Raw genomic sequence first — 21,902 nt, 5'->3', positions numbered from 1 at the left:
ATAATACCCAGAAAGAATCTAGAATCCTATATTTTAAAAAATTTAAAAATTTCTCGTTTACTGCAACATTAGTAAGACAAAATTGTAGGATCTTTTACAAAATATTTTTGAATAAACTAAAAGTGTTATTCACTGTAAATATTAATTATATTTCGAAATCACAATTTAAAAGCTGAAACACTACTAATTATTATTGTCATTATAAAAATTATAATGATAATCTTCTTTCCATTTTTTTTAATTAATAAACAAAAATTTCAAATGTGCAGCACCAGTGCATCTTCAAGATTGTATTTTATTTAGAAAATATTAATAAAGTAACGAAACGATATCCAACATTTTGCGTGCTAGAAAGTGATACTTACCAATGATCGCGTATAGCAGAAAAGTACTCACTGGCACTAATTTTTGGCGCTAATGTATCTATACATATTGAATATCTGCCTAGTAGGTACCAAGGACCGAGTGGACGTCGTCGCTGCACACACAGATACTGTCGCTGCACTGACGTCCCGGCGCTCTTACGTCACTTATTGTAACACTTGCTTTTGCGTACGCGCGCCCCAGCTATTAAACTCCATGGGGTTCGTTGCCTAGGTGAAGGTTTACCCGGGGAAAGTTAGTTTCGTTTCTTTGACTCTTTTCTAAAGGATACGATCCGGTCCTTGGTCTTGCAGGACGATAGTTTTAGAGCAACCCAACAGATGGTGATAGTTCCAAATAGATGTTTCTGTTACATTTTATATACAGTGTGTTCGCATTGAGGTAGCTATTTTTTTGTAAAGATATACCTACACAAAAATACTGTCTAGCTACTGATAATAGATAATTATACAATGTATTTCATCATGAGTTGCACCACCCTCGTATTTGAGAAGGCAAAGGTTGATTTTCAAAAATTTCCTTTTAATATTGAGTATCTATACTTTTCTTTAAAATATATTAAATTAATAGTCTAAAGTCTAAGTCTAAATATTTTTATAATATTCTCATCTATTAGAGTCATGTATGCTCTTTGACACCAAGACAAGACAGATAGGCTATTAATTAATAAATTATTACCTAAAAAAATAGAAAACATACCTGTCGTATTGAAATAATTGTAATACCTTATTAATAAACTTTCAAATAAATTATCTCTTCTCGTGTTTCAAATGAGAGTTGTAGGAAAATTTTTAGGCCTGATTTGTATAGTTTATAGTAAAGTAAAAGTATAAAAGTTAGTATTAAAAATATATAATAATTGGAAAATGATAAATTGATAAATCTTCCTCGCCATACCCAATTTTTTTTCTATCCCAATTTCATGGCATATTGTACTCAAAACATTTAGAAACTCTAAACTAGAAACTAGGAACTTAGATATTAGGCATTTAAAAAAACTGATTACTATTTGAATTTTACAGTGTTATTTACATCTTCTTCTATTCTTTCACCTAGAAAAATTTTTTCAAAGATGAAAGTGAAAGGTAATTTTCTTTTGACCTCAAACAAATACCTAAAAAAATTATTAAATGTTGCATATTTATTAGTGCATATTTATGCAACATTCAATTATTTTTCAATGGCAACCTTTAGGATTGTGGCATTGTGTAGGATAAGTAACTAAAATAAATTTTATGAGCAAATATAGTAGTAATCAAAAAAGAAAGATTTGAATACTAGTTTTGTTTATATCGTCACCAGCATCATCTTATACTATTACCCTGAGGTGTTGAGGTTTCTATATCTTTACTTTCATGCTTCAATAAGCTTGCGCAATTGATCACGTTTCTAGCTTTCTCCTATAATTTTCCTTGCTTCTTCAGTATTTTAGCAACACTATCGTCCCAACGGTGTTCTAGGCCTTTCCCTTCGGCTTTTACCTAGTTTTCTAGTTTTCTGTTTCTTTTCGTTGACTATTATTGTCCATTCTGCAAAGATGTCCCATTCATTTTAGTTTCTTTTATTCTACCTTATATTTTAGTGATGGTACTTCTCTAATATTATTTCTTTTGTTGTCAAATTTTTTTAAATCCAGCTTCTTTTCTCAACAATATCTTTCCTTGCTTATCTGTCAATACCTACCCAATTCTCAAATATTAAGATCGATGTGTAGATAGTTTTATGCACAAGCAATTTAATTTTGTTAGAATTTTTTTATTTTAGAAGTTTTTATGTAGTTCACTGCATAGTTTTGTTTGCTGTTTTAATTTTGATTCCTAATTAATTTTCTTGGATACTCTTTACATTTATGATAATTCTAAGATATTTAAATTCTTCTATTTGTTCTAGTTTTTGTTCTCCAATAATGGTTTCATTTATCATTTTTAATAGTAGCCATCACTTTAGTTTTCCGTTTGTTTATTATTAAATTATGTTTTTACAAAAAGTACAATTTTTAGAACTCGGATGTTTCGAGTTTTGCATATTGAAAAAAAAAAAATGATCGCTACAATATACTATCCAGATTAGTGGAACGACCTTTGTAAAAGATAAAGAGCTTTCATATTAGAAATTCTTAGAGTTAACTCTAACATAACCCATGCAACATGCAGGTTATATTGATACGATGTCGAGAATTCCATAGAAAGTTTCATGGTGAAAAGACGTAAACACTTGCTTAGGGGCAGCATTTTTCAAAACGTCATAGAGACTCCAGTTGTGCTACTAGCGGTGTGCTCAATGATTCAGAAGATCTGACTGTTCTGGTCTACCGCGCTGCTTTTCGCAACATACCCATCTTGTCGGCATGATATCTGCAGGTTTTTGATTTTAGTCCACAATTTCTCTAACGTGTACACTTCTGTTTTATAAACTAATGTTTCACAACATGTCCTCACTCCCCATAGGTGAAAATTCCAAGGATTTAAGTCAGACGACCACTGGACCATTTCATCCGCCTATAGGATCATTGTATCATTTAAATAATTACGAAATTCAAATGATATGATATAATAAAGCGGAAAAAAATCCTATGTGCATTAGTCCACTATTATTTTTTAAAAGTATCATAATAAATTTATTTCAGATTCCTAATCTGATGTTGACGTAATATTTTCCACACTTTGTGACTCGTTAACAATTCCTAAAACATTTTTCTCTTTGTGTAACTCATCATATATGGCTCGTTGTATACCAAGAAATTCAATGACAAAGCATTTGCATAAAAATGTGTCGTATATCAAGTCCTGATTTCGATTTTCACACAACTTTCGAATTTAATCTTGACACCATATGCGGATCAGCTACGTGTTGGCAACCTCGACAAAAGTAGTTACTGATGTTCGAAGGTATCTAGTCCATCATCCTCATGAAGCAGAAGGCGCGGTACGAAAATCATAATTTTCGACTAGGTTGGTGGTTGCTTTGAGTGTGCAGTAAATTGGAACTCTCTCTCAACGGTAAATAAAAAGTATTTTTTATTGAAAACAAAAGTGCTGTGAAGAGAAATGTCGGGGCGAGCGTTCATTGGAGAGTGCCTGGTGGAGTCGTTCGCAAGTATCAGTATCTAGTCCCTGACGCCAATCTGCCGTGTCCCTTTTTCTGGAACCCTAATGTGTGTGTCCCGCATGCAGATTTTCGTCTGTTGCGTCAGGCTGACGCTTATAACGTGTTACTTAAAATGGGTCACATGCAAACATGTGTACCCACAAGGTTTTGAGCTTCTCAACAATCGGAGCTATAGCAGACGACAATAATGCAGGTCAATGCTAAATGGCAGAGCGACCACGAGACGCTCGAAAAAACTGCCGCAGTTTCAATTTTTTTCAAATAAGAAATAGAGTAAAAACCTCGAAAATCCCTTGGATTAAAGTCATCAACCAGCACGTATATTTGACCAATACTCAGTACGACTCTTATCTTTCAAGCTCTTTGCTTTATACAAATAAAGCTCATTGCTTACTTTAAACTCATTTTGTGTGAGCACACCACTCGAGGCCTAGATCATCAACCTAATGTCGCATGCACTCAGGACTTTCTGTGCCTGCACCTTAGATCCTAAAGGATCAAATCAGTTCTCAGTAATCCAAATCTGCTCAGGGTTTTTTGTGTCTGCAGCGAAGATTCTATTAAAAACGTTAGGTACTCCAGTAAGACCTACTAAAGGTGCTTAGGCAAGGCAAAGACTAAAGACAGCGATATGGATACAGATGCAGCTATATTCGAAGTGTCCAAAAAAAAACAATTAATGCTACAAAAGGCTCAGTTGAATACTGGCTCACTGTTCCATGTTGAGACCGATGCACATTAAAATATTTTAATAATCTAGCGATTCTTATTCGATGTGTATCGAAATCTTGTAACTTATAGAACAAGATGCTATAAAAACCAGTTATACTTTCGAAAGAAATATATAGAGTGATCGAAAAGTATGATATATATTGACATAATTACAAACTTACTGTACTTTTTGTATCGTATCGTGGTTTTCTATTATTTAAAATATAAGCATATAAGTAGGTAAGTAACATCGTGCAAAGAACGACCAAGAAAACAATAGACTGGAGGTATAAAACATATATCTATGATGATATTATTATAAAACAACAATAAAATTCGAGTTTATAAATAAATAAATGTCTATGCTCAACGTGAAATACATAATTTTTTGCAAAAATTTATAAATTTTGGAAATGTAATTTTTTATTTGTTTGCGTTTGTAACTCAATCATTTTATTGTTCAACTTAATAATTGTACTTAAATAAGTTTGATAGCTACTGTACCGCCAATTTTAACAACGAAAGAAGAAGCAAAGATAAGAACTTTTTTTAAACGATTTAGAGGATGAAGTAACAGTTGAACAATTTGAATTAATTTATGGTATTTGCCACATTATATCAAGTTTGCTTATATATCAAGGAATTGTTTTATGACGTACTTTATAGGTCTGTTCGCTAGTATTACTACAAACTGCGAGATTTTCAAATGTCAAGTTATTTTAATTGTTTTGGAGTGTTTCTGGTCATGGCCAATTTGACAACAGGTCTGATATGAGGAAAAGTGTCCAAAAATAGAAAATTGTAAATATCTCTAAAAGTAGGTAGTAACGGCAACCCAAATAATATGGCTTGAAAGGAAATTTCAATCTGCATACGACAGATTAAAAAAATACAGGGTGTTCTATTTAAGTTAACAATGTTATAGCTGTTTGAAGTTATCAAAATGTGTGTTTTAATTGTTTAAATTTGTGTTTTAATTATGTTAATGTAAATTTTATCTGTTTTTTAATCTGTATTATATCTTGGGCTCCGTCCTGTTTTGGCAGTTGTTTCCAACTAAATAAATAAATAAACAAATAAATATGTAACAGCAAAAATTAAACACCTAATATTAAATGTTTTAACTTGTTGGTATAGCATAATTTAGTGTTACCTATGCCCTTTACAGGTACCAAAAATACCCTTGACATCACGCTCCTGAAAAGAGTTACTACTACTACTACTAGCATCTCCGCGGACCCTTGCATCTGTCAAATCTCAAATTCTATAACTCCTTAGTCTAGGGAATATTTAATAAAGTAACCCTCAAATTTCACGTAGAATCTGAAAATTCAGTAATACGTATACAGGTTCGGAAAGTCCCCATGGTTCATCGGCCGTTACGTGAGAGCGATAAAGTAAGTCATAGAAATCCGTGCGATAGACAAGGATGTTTACATTGAAGACGTTTCATAATCTGAATAGTTCTAACCCGAAACGGGCGGTGACTACTCAGATTATGAAACGTCTTCACTATAGCTATCCTTGTCTATCGCACGGATTTCTTTACTTTACTTTGGGGTTCCCATGTAAAGGCAGATGGACCATGTCGATTTTCCAGCCCTGTATACCTATATAGGGTGTCCTATTTAAAATAACGAAGTTGGTGTCGACTTCCGGTATAACCGGAAGTGCTGGAGGGTTTTAGATATTTTAGTTGTGTTCGCCCCACTGACATTGCCATGTTGCCAAATTTTCAAATTTTTCGGAGCAGTACCTTCCTAGATATCGATCGACGCAGTTTCCGGTGGGACACCCTGTATAGGTATAATAGCTGCCTGGATAATGGAAAATATTACCTAAATATATTGTGTTAGTTTCCGAAAAATCTTCTCTCCACCTATATTTATATGCTCCTTTTGTACATTTTATTCATATATTATATTTCATTTATTGGAAGCTAAGCGAATGCCGACTAGCCTACTTTCCTAGTATCTTGTAAATTACAAAGAACTCATTTCTTCAGCTTAAACGCATCTACAGAACAAAAAGAATTCACTGATTTCCTTCCACTAACTGTTAACTGTTTTCAGATTGGGGTAGTTTTGGCCCGTTCGAGGGGGTTGGGGATTGCTAGAGTTGAGGAGGATTATGACCATCATAATCGTGATCAGCACCTTTGAAAAGGGAGGAAGAGCATAGATTGGTTTTAGGAGAAAAACTAAAGTTAAGGGTAGTTTTCTGAGTTTTGGGGGGGATCCTGATCATCATATTCATGATCAGCACCACCGAAAACGGGGAGAACGGATACAGAAATCATCGCTGGGGCCCGAAATAAAAAAGGGGTGTTTTTTTGGCCAATTGCGGGAATGCGCAGGATTAGAAATTCAACGGACCTCAAATTCGGATTCAACACACTCGAAAACGTAGGCGGAAGTTTTTCTCTTAGCTGCAACAAATACATACCTTCGCAATGCATTCTTTCACTACACTACTACACTATATGTATAAACTTATTTTTCTACAAATTTATTGTAGATAGGCAAGACACATTAATAATACTCATATTTGAATAACCCTAATGTCAATGTCGCATGTTTTTTTTTAACATAGTGGTAATAGTATGTACCTAGTAGGTACATACAGGGTGTTCCTAAATAAGTGTCGCAACGGAACTCTGTAAATTCCTCTCCGGGCTTTGGTTTTTGAAATACACGGTGTCAAAACTTTCATTTTTTTTAAATTTTTTGCCAATATCTTAGAAACCGTTTGAACTACAGGACTGATTTTTTGTACACGCATCACCACTATTAATAGCTACTTTTTCGCACCCTTCTCGAATTCATTGAACATGCCAGTGGTGGAGATTTTAAGGTATCGTAAGGGTTTTTCCCTCCTAACGTTTACGCCACTGGAAAAATTGACATTTGACAGCAAATTCTGAAGCGCCAATGAATTTTACACAAAAAGAGTTCTCTTGGTTCATTGCTCTAAAGTCAACCGTTTTCAAGAAAAATTACTTTTTATGAACAAAAACAAACATTTTGCTAACGTTTCAAAAATCTTTTGTAATTCAACAGATAGATAGTAATAATTAACAAATTTAACGAAATTTAACAACATTTGCAACAAGTAGCTATTAATAGTGGTAATGTGTGTACACAAGCTCAGTCCTATAGTTCAAACGGTTCCTAAGGTATTGGCAAAAATCTGAAAAAAAGTTTTGACACCGTGTATCTCGAAAAGCCCGGAGAGAAAAATGAAAGAGGAAACAAATGTTTCTCCTTTTAAGAAAAATTTACAGTTTTCCGTTGCGACACTTATTTAGGAACACCCTGTATTAATTTGTATGAATTATGTATGTGTTTCTATGGTTGTTAAATGTGGATTGGTGAATTTTATTAGATCTTTGTCAAATAAAAAGTTTCTATAATTTACTTATTATCGATTAAGTAGGTATTTATATCTTAAAAAAACAACATCGACGCCTCTGTCTAAAGTAAAGATGAATTCGGCTCTCAAAAGTCATTCAGCTGCCAAGCATTTTTTAGGTAGGTAGCTTAAGTCAATTTTTCAAATTGTTATATTCGACGCATTTGGCCCCTCAAGATGATAGATTTTCAGTTAGGAGGTTATTTTATAGGTGCACCTTTATCAATTGTATAATTTGTTAATTCGTATAGATTTGATAGACTTCAGAGGAATGTAGACACATAATTATATCATATAGACCTATTAGTTTATAAAGTCTATGAATTATACAGATATCTAGATAAAGAATTCTTATTCTTCTTCTAATCGTAGATCGTCGATTTTATGTCAACTAGAATTGAGTAGGAGTGGTATGAAAGAGTGTAGTGCGCTTGGCTCTTGTTGCCGATTCCGAGTTCGAGCCCGGCCGGACATTCCCGAGTTTTAGCTGCTGTTATTAAAGTTATCTTGATTTTCTGAAGCCGGTGTAGGTGACGTACACAGTAAAATCAAAATGTGTTTGAATAAGTGATAGAGAAAAACATTCTAAGATTTATTTTAAGTAATTCAAATCATATATAAAAAACTTATCTAAAAGTAAAACGTTTTGGTGTTGTTTTATAACCTTATTTTTAGTTTGTAGGAATCTGTTCTTTTTCATGAAAAAATCATATCATAGTTAAGACTGTTTACTATACTTAAAAATGTCTACTACCGGGAAAAAGAGTCAAACACAAATTGAAAGTGCTGAAAAACAAGAAACCTTATTAACTCTCTCAATTTTAACTTTGGCTGCTATACTATGTAAGTCGAACAAATTTGTAAAATATCATCCTGTATTAAAGTTCTGTTTTATAATTTTAAAGTTACCTAGTTATTAGAACATATCTACTTAAATATATTACATTGTAACTATTACATTATTTTGTATTTTAGCTTTTGCAACTAGATTGTTTTCTGTGCTAAGATTCGAAAGTGTAATCCATGAATTTGATCCATATTTTAATTATCGTACAACAAAATACTTGGCAGAACAAGGTTTCTATTCTTTTCATAACTGGTTTGATGATCGAGCATGGTATCCACTAGGTAGAATTATTGGAGGTAAATAAAATAATACATAAAAATATTCATATTGAATATAAAATTAATATTATAGGTACAATATATCCTGGATTAATGGTAACTTCAGCTGCAATATATCATTTATGTTGGTTATTGAATATAACAATTGATATTCGTAATGTATGTGTTTTCTTGGCTCCATTATTTTCATCATTTACTACCATTATAACATATCTCCTAACAAAAGAAGTTAAAAATGCAGGAGCAGGTTTAGTTGCAGCTGCATTTGTTTCCATCGTTCCTGGTTATATTAGTAGATCAGTAGCAGGAAGTTACGATAATGAAGGTATTGCAATATTTTGTATGTTGCTTACCTACTACACATGGATTAAGGCTGTTAAAACAGGGACAATTCTATGGGGTACACTTACAGCCTTGGCTTATTTTTACATGGTAAGTCTTAGAGAGAATAATTCCAAATAAGGTAAAATCAAGAAATTGTGCTCTTTTATTCAGCGTAGTCCTAAATTGTTTCCCGATATTTTCAGGATATACTAAAAAATGATACTTTTTTATAAAACTTTTCGAAAATGATTAATAAGAAAGATATACCTTTTCAAAGTAATATATATGTTTTTTATGTTTTAAATATCCTATATAATTCATATAACAGACTTACAGCATCAGAGCACTAATTTATACAGTATTATTCAAATGAAATACAGACTGTCTGCTATAAGAGGGCCACTCCTATGTATCTTGCTTAATACACGATGCACATCAAAAATCTTTGTATGTTTTTTTTTGTTGCAATTTTTGAGGTCTTTATGCTCGTAAAAACAAATTTGAGATCCATGGCCAACTTTGTGAGTAATCATAAAAAACCAGAAAAGTACTGAAAGTGTGGGGCCATCTAACTTTTTTATTTTCAGAGATAGAGAAAACTTATTTTAATAAATTTTCATAGCAAAATTGATCTTTCACCTGGTGTACACAAATTTTAATAAAAATTCATCTTGGGGAAAAGCATAAGCTTTGAAATATTCAACATATTATCATACAATTTTAATAAAATAACTACTTGCATCACTTGATTAAAATTAAAATGAGCTCAAGATAGCCTATATTTAAAATATTTTCTTGAAAGTTTGCTACAAAACTACTAAATTTAAAATTTTTTAAGCTACAACACAACTAAATGCTTGTCTTATAGATATTATTTGAAATGAGTGAGATCCTAAAGCAAAAATTGATGTAATAAAATTTTATAAATGAATGTAAATATATATATTAAATATAAATATTTATGTTAACATGGGTTTCTCCAGTAACGTTCGATTTAACAAAATTAGGCACGCGTAAATAAAAAAAGAAATAGGTAAAAACAAAAAAGTTTAGGAGAAATGTCACACCCTACAACTACCCCTTATTTTAGGTATCCATCACTTTTGTTTAATAAAGTTATATATTCAATTTCTATATAAAGAAAGTCTTTCAAACACTTGCGGCAAGCTAAAGATAAAACAGCGATATACCATTAACCTTTATCATCGTTATAATATTACAAAAATTAAAACCATACATTTAAACACAGCCCATATCATGATTTGGGGATTGTAACTTTTGATCCCGGACCTGTGACAAAAGTTATGCAATACAAATTGAAATTTCTTTTTAGGTGTCCTCTTGGGGTGGATATGTTTTCTTAATTAATTTAATACCGTTGCATGTGTTAACGCTTATGGCGACTGGAAGATTTTCCCATCGAATATATGTAGCTTATAGTACTCTATACTGTGTAGGCACCATTTTATCCATGCAAATTTCTTTTGTTGGTTTTCAACCAGTTCAGAGTTCTGAACATATGTTGGTAAGTTAATAACTTAACTGGCTTATTTTTAATTGTCAAAAAATATAACTTACAATATATTTTTTTTCAGGCTTTAGGGGTATTTGGATTATGTCAAATCATAGCATTTGTAGACTACATATGCAGCAAGTTGTCGAAAAATGATTTTGAAACTCTATATACTTTTTTATTGTACACTGTTGGAATATTAACTATGGTAGTTGGCACTATACTGACTCTCTCTGGAAAAATTTCCCCATGGACAGGGAGATTCTACTCCCTGTTAGATCCATCCTATGCTAAAAATCATATACCTATTATTGCTAGTGTTTCTGAACATCAGCCTACCTCATGGAGTTCTTTTTACTTTGATCTACAGATTTTAGTGTTTTTATTCCCAGCTGGTTTGTATTTTTGCTTTAAACAGCTAACCGATGCTAATATTTTTATGATATTATATGGAGTTACTAGCATTTATTTCGCGGTAAGTTTTTTAAAATTATGTTTACTGCGGTTGTTTATTTAATAACTTTGATGAACTATGTATATAATTTTTGTAATAGTAACATCATGCTTTAAAATTAGACTATTTCAACATTAATTAATAGCAGGCCATAGACATTCACTTTTAACCAGATTTAGAAACACAAAATTTTTATGCACACGTTTAAACACCACATTCTAAATACTGTTGCCACACATAATCACAGTTTTTTAACTCTGAATTTTAATTCTAATGGAGGTATTGAATGTATAGTGTTATTTATGGGCAAATAACATCCGTTTTGAGTGGCACATGCATTTCTGGAAGTTTGTGCCTACTTAGTTATGTTCACATAATGAAAACTGTATATTCCCAAATACATGTTCTTGTGAAGGCTTTCGGAAACACTCACATGTACATTGCAATTTTAAACCTTATCATTTGGATTGGAGAGGGACTATTCATATACACACACTTGTAAGTTCCTGGAACATTATACAGGGTGAGTTGTCAAAATCATAAGAAGCTATGACATACATTTCAATAAAAAAAATAGTTTATTGATATTCATATCATAGCATGCTTTGATTAAATGTTCAAATAAAATAAATATTGACCTCTAAACACTTTCTGCTTCCTCTACGAAGGGCGTCTGTAGCGCTTATCTTTCTTTAGTAAGTGATGCAGTATTGATGATACATCAAATTAATACATCCTGAGTGTTCACTCTAACTTTATACACTTCGTTTTTGAACTAGCCCTATAAACAGTAATCTAATACTGTGAAGTCTGGAGATCTTGGAGGCCAACTAATAGGACCACCATGACCAACACCCTAGAAACCTCTTATTCAAATACAGCTCTAGTAGTACTTGTAATTCATTTTGTAAGTAATGGTCTCCTGTGAATCGATTCTATAAAATGAAAGGGCCGATTAAATAACTATTGATCATACCACACCACACGTTAACCGAAAACCTATGCTGAAAATTACTTTCGAGTGTTGTGTGAGGATTTTCGTCTGCCATACATGAGAATTCTGAGTATAAATTATGCCATCACAGGTGCATGTTAAACTGTTGAATTATAAAATGACACTGACAAATATCCTACCTTTGAACTTGGAACATGACTGATTTGAAATTTTTAGAACTTGTAATTATGCTAAAACAAATGAAAATCTCATAACAATATTTGAGTTTTTTCTTACTATTTTGACATGTAGAATCCATTCCTAGAGTTTGGTGCAATTCTCCCGACTCTCCCTTTATTTATATGTGTTTTAAAGTGTACATCTATGGCCTGTTAATGACTAGACGCGAAAAATGAGCCTCTAATAGCAGATGAATTTATTGATCCAGTTGGTAATTAATGACGTTAAAGATGTATTATACCTGTTAAAAAAATATATTTGTCTATATTTTTTTTCTTACAGAAAGTTAGTAAATAAATGAGTTTATAAAGTTTGGAAAACATAAACTTTATTATAAATGAAAAATTTTAAAAACACCTTTTTTTCAAGCAATTTATTAACGCGTTTAAAATAATAAATTGATAAATAAATGAGATTATATCACATTTATTATTATTTATTAAAAAAAATATCTGCCTTGATAATTTTTATAACATATCCACAATTATATGGGGTATATACAGGGTGTATCACGAAGAGGGCCCAGTAGTATTATCTCAAAAAGTAGTCAAAATTGAAATCTGAAAATTTGTATTCATTGGTTTATCAAAAAGATCTATTCAATGAAAATAGTGTCAACTCTAGACTAATTTGATATAAGGTACTATAGGTTAAAATGTGACAGTTTTCAAGTTATCAATTTTCGAAAAAAATTGAGAGATGCAAGTGATTTTGGAGAACAAAATAACTCCGACTTTTAGCTTTATTTATTAATGGAATTTGGCATGGATAATTTAAAAGCAATGGGATTCAACTAGATTATGTCAAATTTTCAAAAATTCATACAGAATGTTTAAGCATGTGTGACCGATATTGTCATGTTAAAGTTGAATTTACTCAAATATTTCAAATGGTACACCCTGTATATTATTACATTAATGGATACACAATTAAATTTACTTAAAAATGATAAATAGTTCTCTATATCCAAAGTTAACAGTTCATGTGTAAATATAACCAGAAGTGCGAGGATGTTGACACTATTTTCATTTAATAGATCTTTTAGATAAACTCCTGTATACAAATTTTCAATTCTGACTACTGTTTGAGATCCTACTGGGCCCTCTTCGTGATACAACCTGTATGTCCAATATCAGTATTTGGTGTTCTCTGTTGCTTCATTCATTGTCAAATTTAACATAATGGATCATCATGGACTCTAAGAGAGAAAATGTTAATCAAACACTTGAAAAAAATGTGTGATACATTTGTCCTGTACCGCCAAAATCGCAAACGTTCATTGTCCCTAGTGGTATGAGACAAATAGACGCCATACATGTTTATCAAACATTGAGTTGATATTTTCCGTGATGAGTCCAAAGCTATCATAAGTAGCGGTGAAAAAATGCTGAAGTTACAGTTTTGCACATATGAAAAATCACTCAAATTTTTACTTATGAAATATGAAAGTTTCATATAGTGACAATATTTCATTTTATAAACAAATTTTTCTTTGATATAAACTAAAATGGCACATACAGTATAAACTCGAAAATTTGAATAACAGAATGACATGTATAATTTGAAGTTCATACATATTTTATTTAATTTAAAACTTTTTCTATTATAATTTTCAAAACCAATTTAAAATAAATATATAAAATGCAAATAAAATATTTAAACATTCTAGAACATTAAGTTTACATACAATTAGGTTAGGCCTCTCTAAATCATTAATGGTACAATTGGAACTATTGATTTGAGTTGGACGACACACATGATTGATCGCGGAATCAATAAATATGTTTGATCACAGATTTATAAATTGATTGACACAGATTAAGTTCATTGATTTTCAATAGTAATCGGTTCCAGTTCGTATACTTCTGTTATTGAGAAATGATCTAAATCCACAACAGTGCTCCCAAAAATGAGATCAGGATAATAGAGAGATCAGGATAATCAATTTTTTACTGTATTTGAAAACTATAAATTCCACAAAGTTGAAAATCCACCTGCTATGATTTTTTTGGGTACCAATTTTTGGAAAATGGTTTTAGATATTTATTTACATAATGTAATAACACTATGTTGTTCTACCGTTATTCTACACCCTTCAAGATTTCTATAAATTGTGTAAATTCTCTGTAATTTTTTTTTTAAATCTATATAAAATTTTAATATGTGGACTATTTCCAACAATTTCATTTTGTGTTTTATTCATTTAAGTGTCCTTAGTTAATACTGAAAAAAGAGGGCAATTCGCGCTTTTGCAAAAACGATTTGCAATTTTTTGCAACTTCATTGTTTATAATTGAAAAAAAATGCATTAGGCCATACCAAGGGATGTAGAGCAACTTGATCTCATTAGATTTTAGAAAGAAAATATTGCCCATATAATTATTTACAAATTAGCCACAAAAAAAATTGGTAGGATTTGCAATATTAAAGAAGTTATAACTGCCTAATATGCTACTTTTTAAGGTATATAGAATATAAAATATTTAAAGTGGATTTAAGTTTGACTTTATGTAGATTATTTTTCATTTTGATTAGTCCATGTAAAAAGATTTTCTGTTCCTTAATATGTGGCTTATATATCTACAAATTGGAACACTCTCTGTGCGCCATAGAATAGTAAACCTATTAAAGTAAGTTAGGTATTTATTAATAAATGTTCAAATCCACAAAAAAGAGATAATTTATGATAATTTTTGTTCAAAATACCGCAACATAATTTATAATCAAAATTAAAACTGAATTTATGTGAACTCTACTACTTTTAATGTAACAGTTGAATAAACCTCTATTCTAGGGTGTGATGGTACGTTTAATGTTGGTATTGGCACCTGTTATGTGTATACTAAGTGGTATAACTGTATCTCACCTGCTTACAAAGTTTATGAAAAATACCGATTCTCCAAAACAACTGGATCACAAGAAACACAAAAAACAGGAATCCAACATGACTCTCAAAAATGAAATATCAACTACTTTTGTAGCTGTTATTACTCTCCTTCTAATTTCCTATACTTTCCATTGTACTTGGGTCACCTCAGAGGCCTACAGCTCTCCAAGTATTGTGTTGAGCGCACGATCCCATGACGGTGGCAGAATCATTTTTGATGACTTTAGGGAAGCTTATTATTGGCTGAAAATGAACACTCCAGAAGATGCTAAAATTATGTCTTGGTGGGATTACGGATATCAAATAACTGCTATGGCTAACCGAACTATACTGGTAGACAATAATACTTGGAATAACACCCATATTAGTCGAGTCGGACAAGCGATGGCGAGTTCAGAGGAAAAGGCCTATGAAATAATGAAAGAATTGGATGTTGATTACGTTCTTGTAATTTTTGGTGGCTTAACGGGTTATTCTTCTGATGACATCAATAAGTTCTTATGGATGGTGAGAATTGGTAAGCACTTATAGTTTGTAAAAAAATCATTGAATATGAAATGTTAATCATCATCTTAGGGGGCAGCACTGATCGAGGAGCACATATAAAGGAATGGGACTATTACTCATCAAATGGCGAGTTTAGAGTCGACAAGGAGGGTTCGCAAACATTATTGAATTGTCTTATGTACAAAATGTGTTATTACCGATTCGGGCAAGTGTATACAGAAGGTAACAAACTACATTAAGACCCACATGTTTTCTTCATAATGTCTTTTTTAGGTGGAAAGCCTCCAGGTTATGATAGGGTAAGAGGCGCAGAAATTGGAAATAAAGATTTTGAATTGGATGTGCTTGAAGAAGCTTACACAACAGAGCATTGGTTAGTGCGAATATATAAAGTGAAGGACTTGCCAAACAGGGGGGTGTAGTATTTTAATTTTTTTGCTTAAATATTTTTGTATATTTGTCTTTTATAAAATAAATATGTAACATACTTTTCGTTTTATTATTTAATATTTGTACTAATAGTGATTTAAAAATAAGCCAGTACTTAACCAAAGAGTAAGGATTATAAAGAGAAGACAGTCCATTCATAATTTAATATTACAACCGTTGACCTTGGATTAAAAATCCCTTTAAATTGGACTTTTGGGCGGTTGCCATATTTTTAGCAAAATAATGTATATACCCCACAAATGTTAATGCAGCGATGCCGCAACTTACAGAAATTCCCTAATTTGTATACTAACATAATAGGTAAAACACGTAACGATTATAGTATATCTACATCGTCTTTTTGAGGTTTATAGTGACATAACGGTTTGAAACATCAGTAATGAGAGAGTAAAAATAAATTTAAATAGAGCCATTTTTCATAAAAATTGTTTGTTTTGAGTACCTATGTATTTAAGTACAGAAAATGATAATAATAAAGTGTTACAAAATATATAAATATTTTTTTATTGGAAATTATCCCCAAGAAGTGGTTCGGATTCCACTATAAGCTGTAGGTCCCCGTCCCCTTAACACGCATAAGTCTATTTGACTTCTGGAAATTACGTACGTTGTGATGTGGGAGGCGGTAATAGACAAATTTTAGACAAAATTATCTCTAAAAAACTTTATATTTGTATTAACACTTTGTCTATTCTTGCAATTTTTATAAATGCAATATTTTCCACCACTTCGCTTTTCGCTACTCTTTTCATTCCTTCCATTTTATTTTTTTACTGGAAATAGGAAATAATATGATATTTCACAACACTTCTGTAAACGTAAACAAACAACACACACATTCACAGTAAAATGGCAACAATACCAAAACTTTCGGATGGCTGTGTTCGTCTACGCACGACGAAGTGAACTTTGTACGCCGATGTTTGTCGATCTCTACCCGAAAAGTTTGATCTTACACTGGTTTGACGTCCCTTTAAATTGGACTTATTTACTTTATCTCTCTCTGATTTACTTTCTCTTTCTATCTGTCTCCTCTTTATAATCCTTACTCTTTGACTTAACCGTACACATAGAGTATAGGAAAATGTACACAGGGTGATTCATAACTTATCCAAAAAACTTGGAAATAGATGTGCCATGAGAAATTAAGTCATTATTGTAAAAAAAAATTATAAAATCCGTACATTTTCTGAGAAAAAAATTATTGAAGTTGTAGTACTTTCAACCATTACATAGCTGGACAACTGTAGTTTCTAGCATCATTTGTAATACGTGTGGAGAGCCACGTGGCCTCAGCGACTGCGAATACTGAAATCTGATTTTACAGTCGTTGCCATAGTGTTTACAATAGTGTTTTAGTAGTGGTGTCAAATATGGCTTACGTATATAGCAACTCGGAGTTGATGGATATCGTTTTAATTTATGGTGAAGCAAGAAAACATTTATATTATGGTTAAGCATTTGTGTTATGGTGAAACATGACAGCATTTGTGTTAGTTCGTAGAAACTGAGTAAGATGAGCCCAAATGTGTTTACACGTCGGTGGACAAAATTTTGAACAGTTGTAACATCAGGTATGCCAAATTATTTTATTATTTAAACCACAAGTCGCATTGTGCCAGATCAGGTTTTACAGTGGATCAGTTTCCAGTGCCATGCAGAAGTGTATTTTTAAATCATTCTCTTTGATTTTTTCTTTACAAAATTGTATTTGTAAGAGTACATCCAGAATTTTTTTTTGGATAAGTTCTGAATCATCCTGTATAATGCAAAGAATTGTTCACTAGCATACTGAATTTTAACTTAAATCTTTACAGTAGTTAATATGGGGCCTCAATTCAATAATTTGGTGTAATCGGTGAAATCCATTATGCATTGAACTTTAAAAAAAGTCTAACAGAGGACCACAATATTTGTGTAGATATCAAAAAAATATGTTTGTGATAAAAATTGTACCACTACATTCACAATATTTGAGATTTTTATGACCGACGGAGGACGGAAAAATTTAGGTACAAAGACGGAAAAATTCTAATTAGGTGGTTTTATTTTAAATACTACTGAAATATACAGCAATGTGCTCAATATTATTTTTTATAGTGAAAGTCCATTCTGCTTTTGCCCAAAATAAACTTTTCAATTTTTCTTTTTAAAGTTTGATATTTCTCGAATCATTGATTTTTCAACAAATAGCATTGCAAGTGCTGTTAGTCTGCCTTCTAATTTAAACTTTTACAATCTTTTAAAAAATGCAAGAAACGGTATGTAGGTAACAAAATTTTATACCGCACATAAGCAAATTACGTCTAATAAGAAAAAAAAAGTGAATAGCTCTTATTTGGTTACGTAGACTAAATAGAGCCCAAACTGCATAGTAAATATGCGCTACTCCCACTTCATCTTTTAGTGTTGCACGACAGTAATCATGACCACCGCCTCAAAACTACAGATTTAGGGGCGAGGTACGAGAAACCTGCATATTTAATGTTTCTCAAATGAATTGTGCGAGTTAAATTACAAATTTAACATTTCCTTTTTAATGTCTTTCATAAGGCTAATCTATTTAATTATGGAGATAACACGGTAAATTCAATTTTAAATTAATTTTTTTTACTATTTATTTATTTATTTATTTACTATTATTATTTATTTATTTACTATTATTTTTACTATTTTTCAAGGGGGGGGGCATACCCAAACCCCCTCTCACACCAGCTGCCACTGATACAGAAGAATGTGATACCTACTGCATATATTTAAATATTCTGTTAAAAGTATTTTATATCGATTATTGAATTAATTAGATATAAAAAGATTTTTTTTGAAGGCATAAATAAGAAAAATTTAGTTAACATCGTAATAAATAATAAATTGACTAATAAATCTTAATTGCAAAAATGGTAATTAGTATCTTATTAGCAACTATTAATGGTTTCCTTGCGAAAATGATCAACTTGACAACTTTTTCATTTTAACTTTTAGGAAATATGTTTCCTAAATAAGTTGTCTGGTCCTTTGAGGGCTCCAAAAATTTGTTTTTAGAAAAAAACAATTCAACAACTCATCTGCAACTTTGAGATGAAAGTTGTTTCTTTTTTGACTCATTACAACATAATGGGTATCATTCTCTATAAAAACTCCCCCTTTGTCATGTTATTATAGGTTGCTATCGTTGAATTAAAAGATGAGATTGTCTGTCTAATTGTTGATATTGCACAGTTTTAGAGGAAGTTAGGCCGTTCGTGGCCAGGTAGCAACAGGATCGACGCCATCGAATCTAAGAAAAGGTGCCTCAAAATGAAACAATTTGTTGTTTATATTAATTAATAATGGGGTAACAACTGTAATAAACAATAATAATAATGCGTAATTGGTCAGATCTGAAGGCTTCAATCCCAACGCCCTTTGGCTTATCTGATAGCATAGCTTATAAACTCAATGTTGCTATATCTAAATCAGTATGAGTCAATTTTTGTAAATATCTATTATTATTATTATTATTATTATTATTATTATTATTATTATTATTATTATTATTATTNNTTATTATTATTATTATGTTCCAGTCGTATTTGCGGTTCAATCGTTTTTCTAAATTAAATAATAATTAGTAAAATCTTCAGAGTACCATATGTTACTTCTTATAAAGGGTATATTAGATACATGTACAAATATGAGTTATTGGTGCACTGATACATCATTATATTATTAAATGTTCACTTGATTTAAATAACGAAAATTTAATGACAAAAACAGTTCAAAGCACTTGAAGCAAATAAAAGCTCCAAATACTTCGAAATGGCGCTTGGATCACTGGCAGGAATATAATTGAAAAATACAGAAAATAAATAGATCCGTCAGGTGTTGATTGAGAAATTGATTTTTTTTTATTTCGCCATTAACCTATTTATATAGTATAAATGTTTCTAGTAAATACAAATGGTCAATAATATAACGAGTATTATGGCATAATGCAAATATCGAATAAAATCGGAATAATTTAGATATCGGAAAGAAATAAAAATCAAAAAAAAATTTTTATACGAAAAAATTTGAATATAAAAATATCCCACTCTAGAACCTCTCTCATAAATTTGCATATTCAAATACGATTTTTTGAGAATTTAAAAAAGAAACGCCACTCAAAAAGCACTTTTTTCTTTTAAAAATCAAAATACACCTCAAAAAACTAAAAACATTATTTTTATATTTTTTTTATAAAACTACATCTAAAAACGAACAAAGTAAAAAAAGTTTATTTTATTTTTTTGCCAAGTTACAGGTATTTGAAAATCTTGTACCCAATATATTCGAATGCTGATAACTCATTGAGGGGTTGAAATAAAAATTTGAAATAATTCATGAAAGCTACTCTAAATAATACCAAAAAAGTCAGAAAAATTAAAAATCATCCGGTCACGACCTCAGTGATTTGCGACATGAAATGCCCCATATTTTAGGATAATTTTAAAAATTTTCTCACGCCAGTCTTCCAATTATTTTCTGTTTTTTTGTTATGTGAAATATAGCAAACGCAATATTTCATTTGTTTTGTGTTCTTAAATCTTCGATACCACAACAAAAATGAATTTGAAATTCAATTTCATCCAATGAAAAACTGTTCTGTATATTGAGTTCACCCTCACACGCATGCTCACTCGCTGAAAGCGTTCCCTTCAAAAGTATTGTTGGTTGCATAAGTTAGAGAAATAAAGTTTAAGTTTTAAACTGGACAAGGCCTGGACGTGCGCTTAAGAAAATGGTAATAAATTGTTAGGTTAAAATGCGATTCATTCAGAAGCGGTAGTTGTGCTACCTTGAATATTTGTGCGGAAACTAAAAATAAATTCAATGCATGTCATACAATATTATAAATTAATTTAATATAATTGAGCGCAATTTGGTACGGAAAATTGTTTAAAATTAAGATCTGGTAAGTGAATTTCATTTTATATCTTTTCAAATAAGCAACACAATAACCCAAAGGCTACTTATTTTATGTAACGTACCTATAGCTACGAAATAATTGTAGTACTTAGTTGTAATAATTTTTTTTATTGAACAAATAGGTGTATAAACCAAAAATATTAAGGGTGGGTGCACATTTTGCCGGCTTACAATCGGAAATCAAAGTCATCGGGAATATTCAAATTTACGAATAGTTACAACTTGTGTTAGAGAAATATTTTAAGAAAATATAAATAAAGTATTAATCAAATACTTTAAAATTAATGAAAAAAGAATATCTACTCACTGGTAGGAATATTGAATAACCATAATCAGTGGCGTAGTATATACAGGAGAAAGCATATATACATCTATACATATACAATAATTTAAAATGGATAAAACATTTCATTTTATAAAATATTATAAGGCGAATTTTATTTTAAACAAAAATATATTGGACGTACCTACCAGATCTTGAAATTTATATTTACAGTTTCAAATATTTAATCCACATAGTACATATACTTACAGGTACAAGTTCTGCTGGTCATATAAGTACCTAATAGCAATAGCACAATTATTATAATTTTTGAAGAAATACAAACAATCTTTTTGCACTTTTTTCTTATGGTCTCATTTATAAATGAAGTTAAAGGTTGGAGGTGAAGGTGAAACTATAATAGAAAACACTTTTTATAAGGACATAAAATCGCCTAATAAATTTTATAATATCAAAATTAATGTGTATTATAAATTATTGGTATCAAGACTATAATAAACTCGATTATCAAATAAATACGTTTGATATACAGGGTGTTCAGTCATAATGTCATTAATTTTCACCACATATTCGTAAGGTCTCATAAAGACAGAAAATATAAAAAAATGTTGTTTTTTTCTTGAC

General features: G+C 30.9%; 1 protein-coding gene across 2 annotated transcripts; it reads left to right on the top strand.

The window, feature by feature from the left end:
• The first annotated feature begins 8,113 nt into the window (after positions 1-8,113).
• LOC108914991 (dolichyl-diphosphooligosaccharide--protein glycosyltransferase subunit STT3A) lies at positions 8,114-16,088 on the top strand. Of its 2 annotated transcripts, XM_018720930.2 has the most exons (9): positions 8,115-8,215; positions 8,290-8,457; positions 8,590-8,757; positions 8,813-9,171; positions 10,397-10,588; positions 10,659-11,051; positions 14,999-15,608; positions 15,668-15,820; positions 15,872-16,020. In XM_018720930.2, exons 2-9 carry the CDS (start codon positions 8,358-8,360, stop codon positions 16,018-16,020), a joined length of 2,124 nt encoding a protein of 707 aa, XP_018576446.1. In that variant the 5' UTR covers positions 8,115-8,215; positions 8,290-8,357. The 2 variants fall into 2 exon arrangements, with proteins under 2 accessions (XP_018576447.1, XP_018576446.1); XM_018720931.2 differs by having other exon boundaries at positions 8,114-8,457; positions 15,872-16,088.
• The last annotated feature ends 5,814 nt before the right edge of the window (positions 16,089-21,902 follow it).

Source organism: Anoplophora glabripennis, unplaced genomic scaffold, assembly GCF_000390285.2.
Source record: "Anoplophora glabripennis isolate ALB-LARVAE unplaced genomic scaffold, Agla_2.0 scaffold1045, whole genome shotgun sequence".
NCBI lineage: Eukaryota > Metazoa > Arthropoda > Insecta > Coleoptera > Cerambycidae > Anoplophora > Anoplophora glabripennis.
The sequence above is the reverse complement of the archived record's forward strand: the minus strand, read 5'-3'. Positions and strand labels throughout refer to the sequence as shown.

Coding starts and splice junctions, on each gene's coding strand:
- LOC108914991 (XM_018720931.2), top strand. CDS start 8,358: ATGTCTACTACCGGGAAAAAGAGTCAAACACAAATTGAAAGTGCTGAA. Junction 9,172..10,396: donor CCTTGGCTTATTTTTACATG/GTAAGTCTTAGA, acceptor ATTTCTTTTTAG/GTGTCCTCTTGGGGTGGATA. Junction 10,589..10,658: donor AGAGTTCTGAACATATGTTG/GTAAGTTAATAA, acceptor ATTTTTTTTCAG/GCTTTAGGGGTATTTGGATT.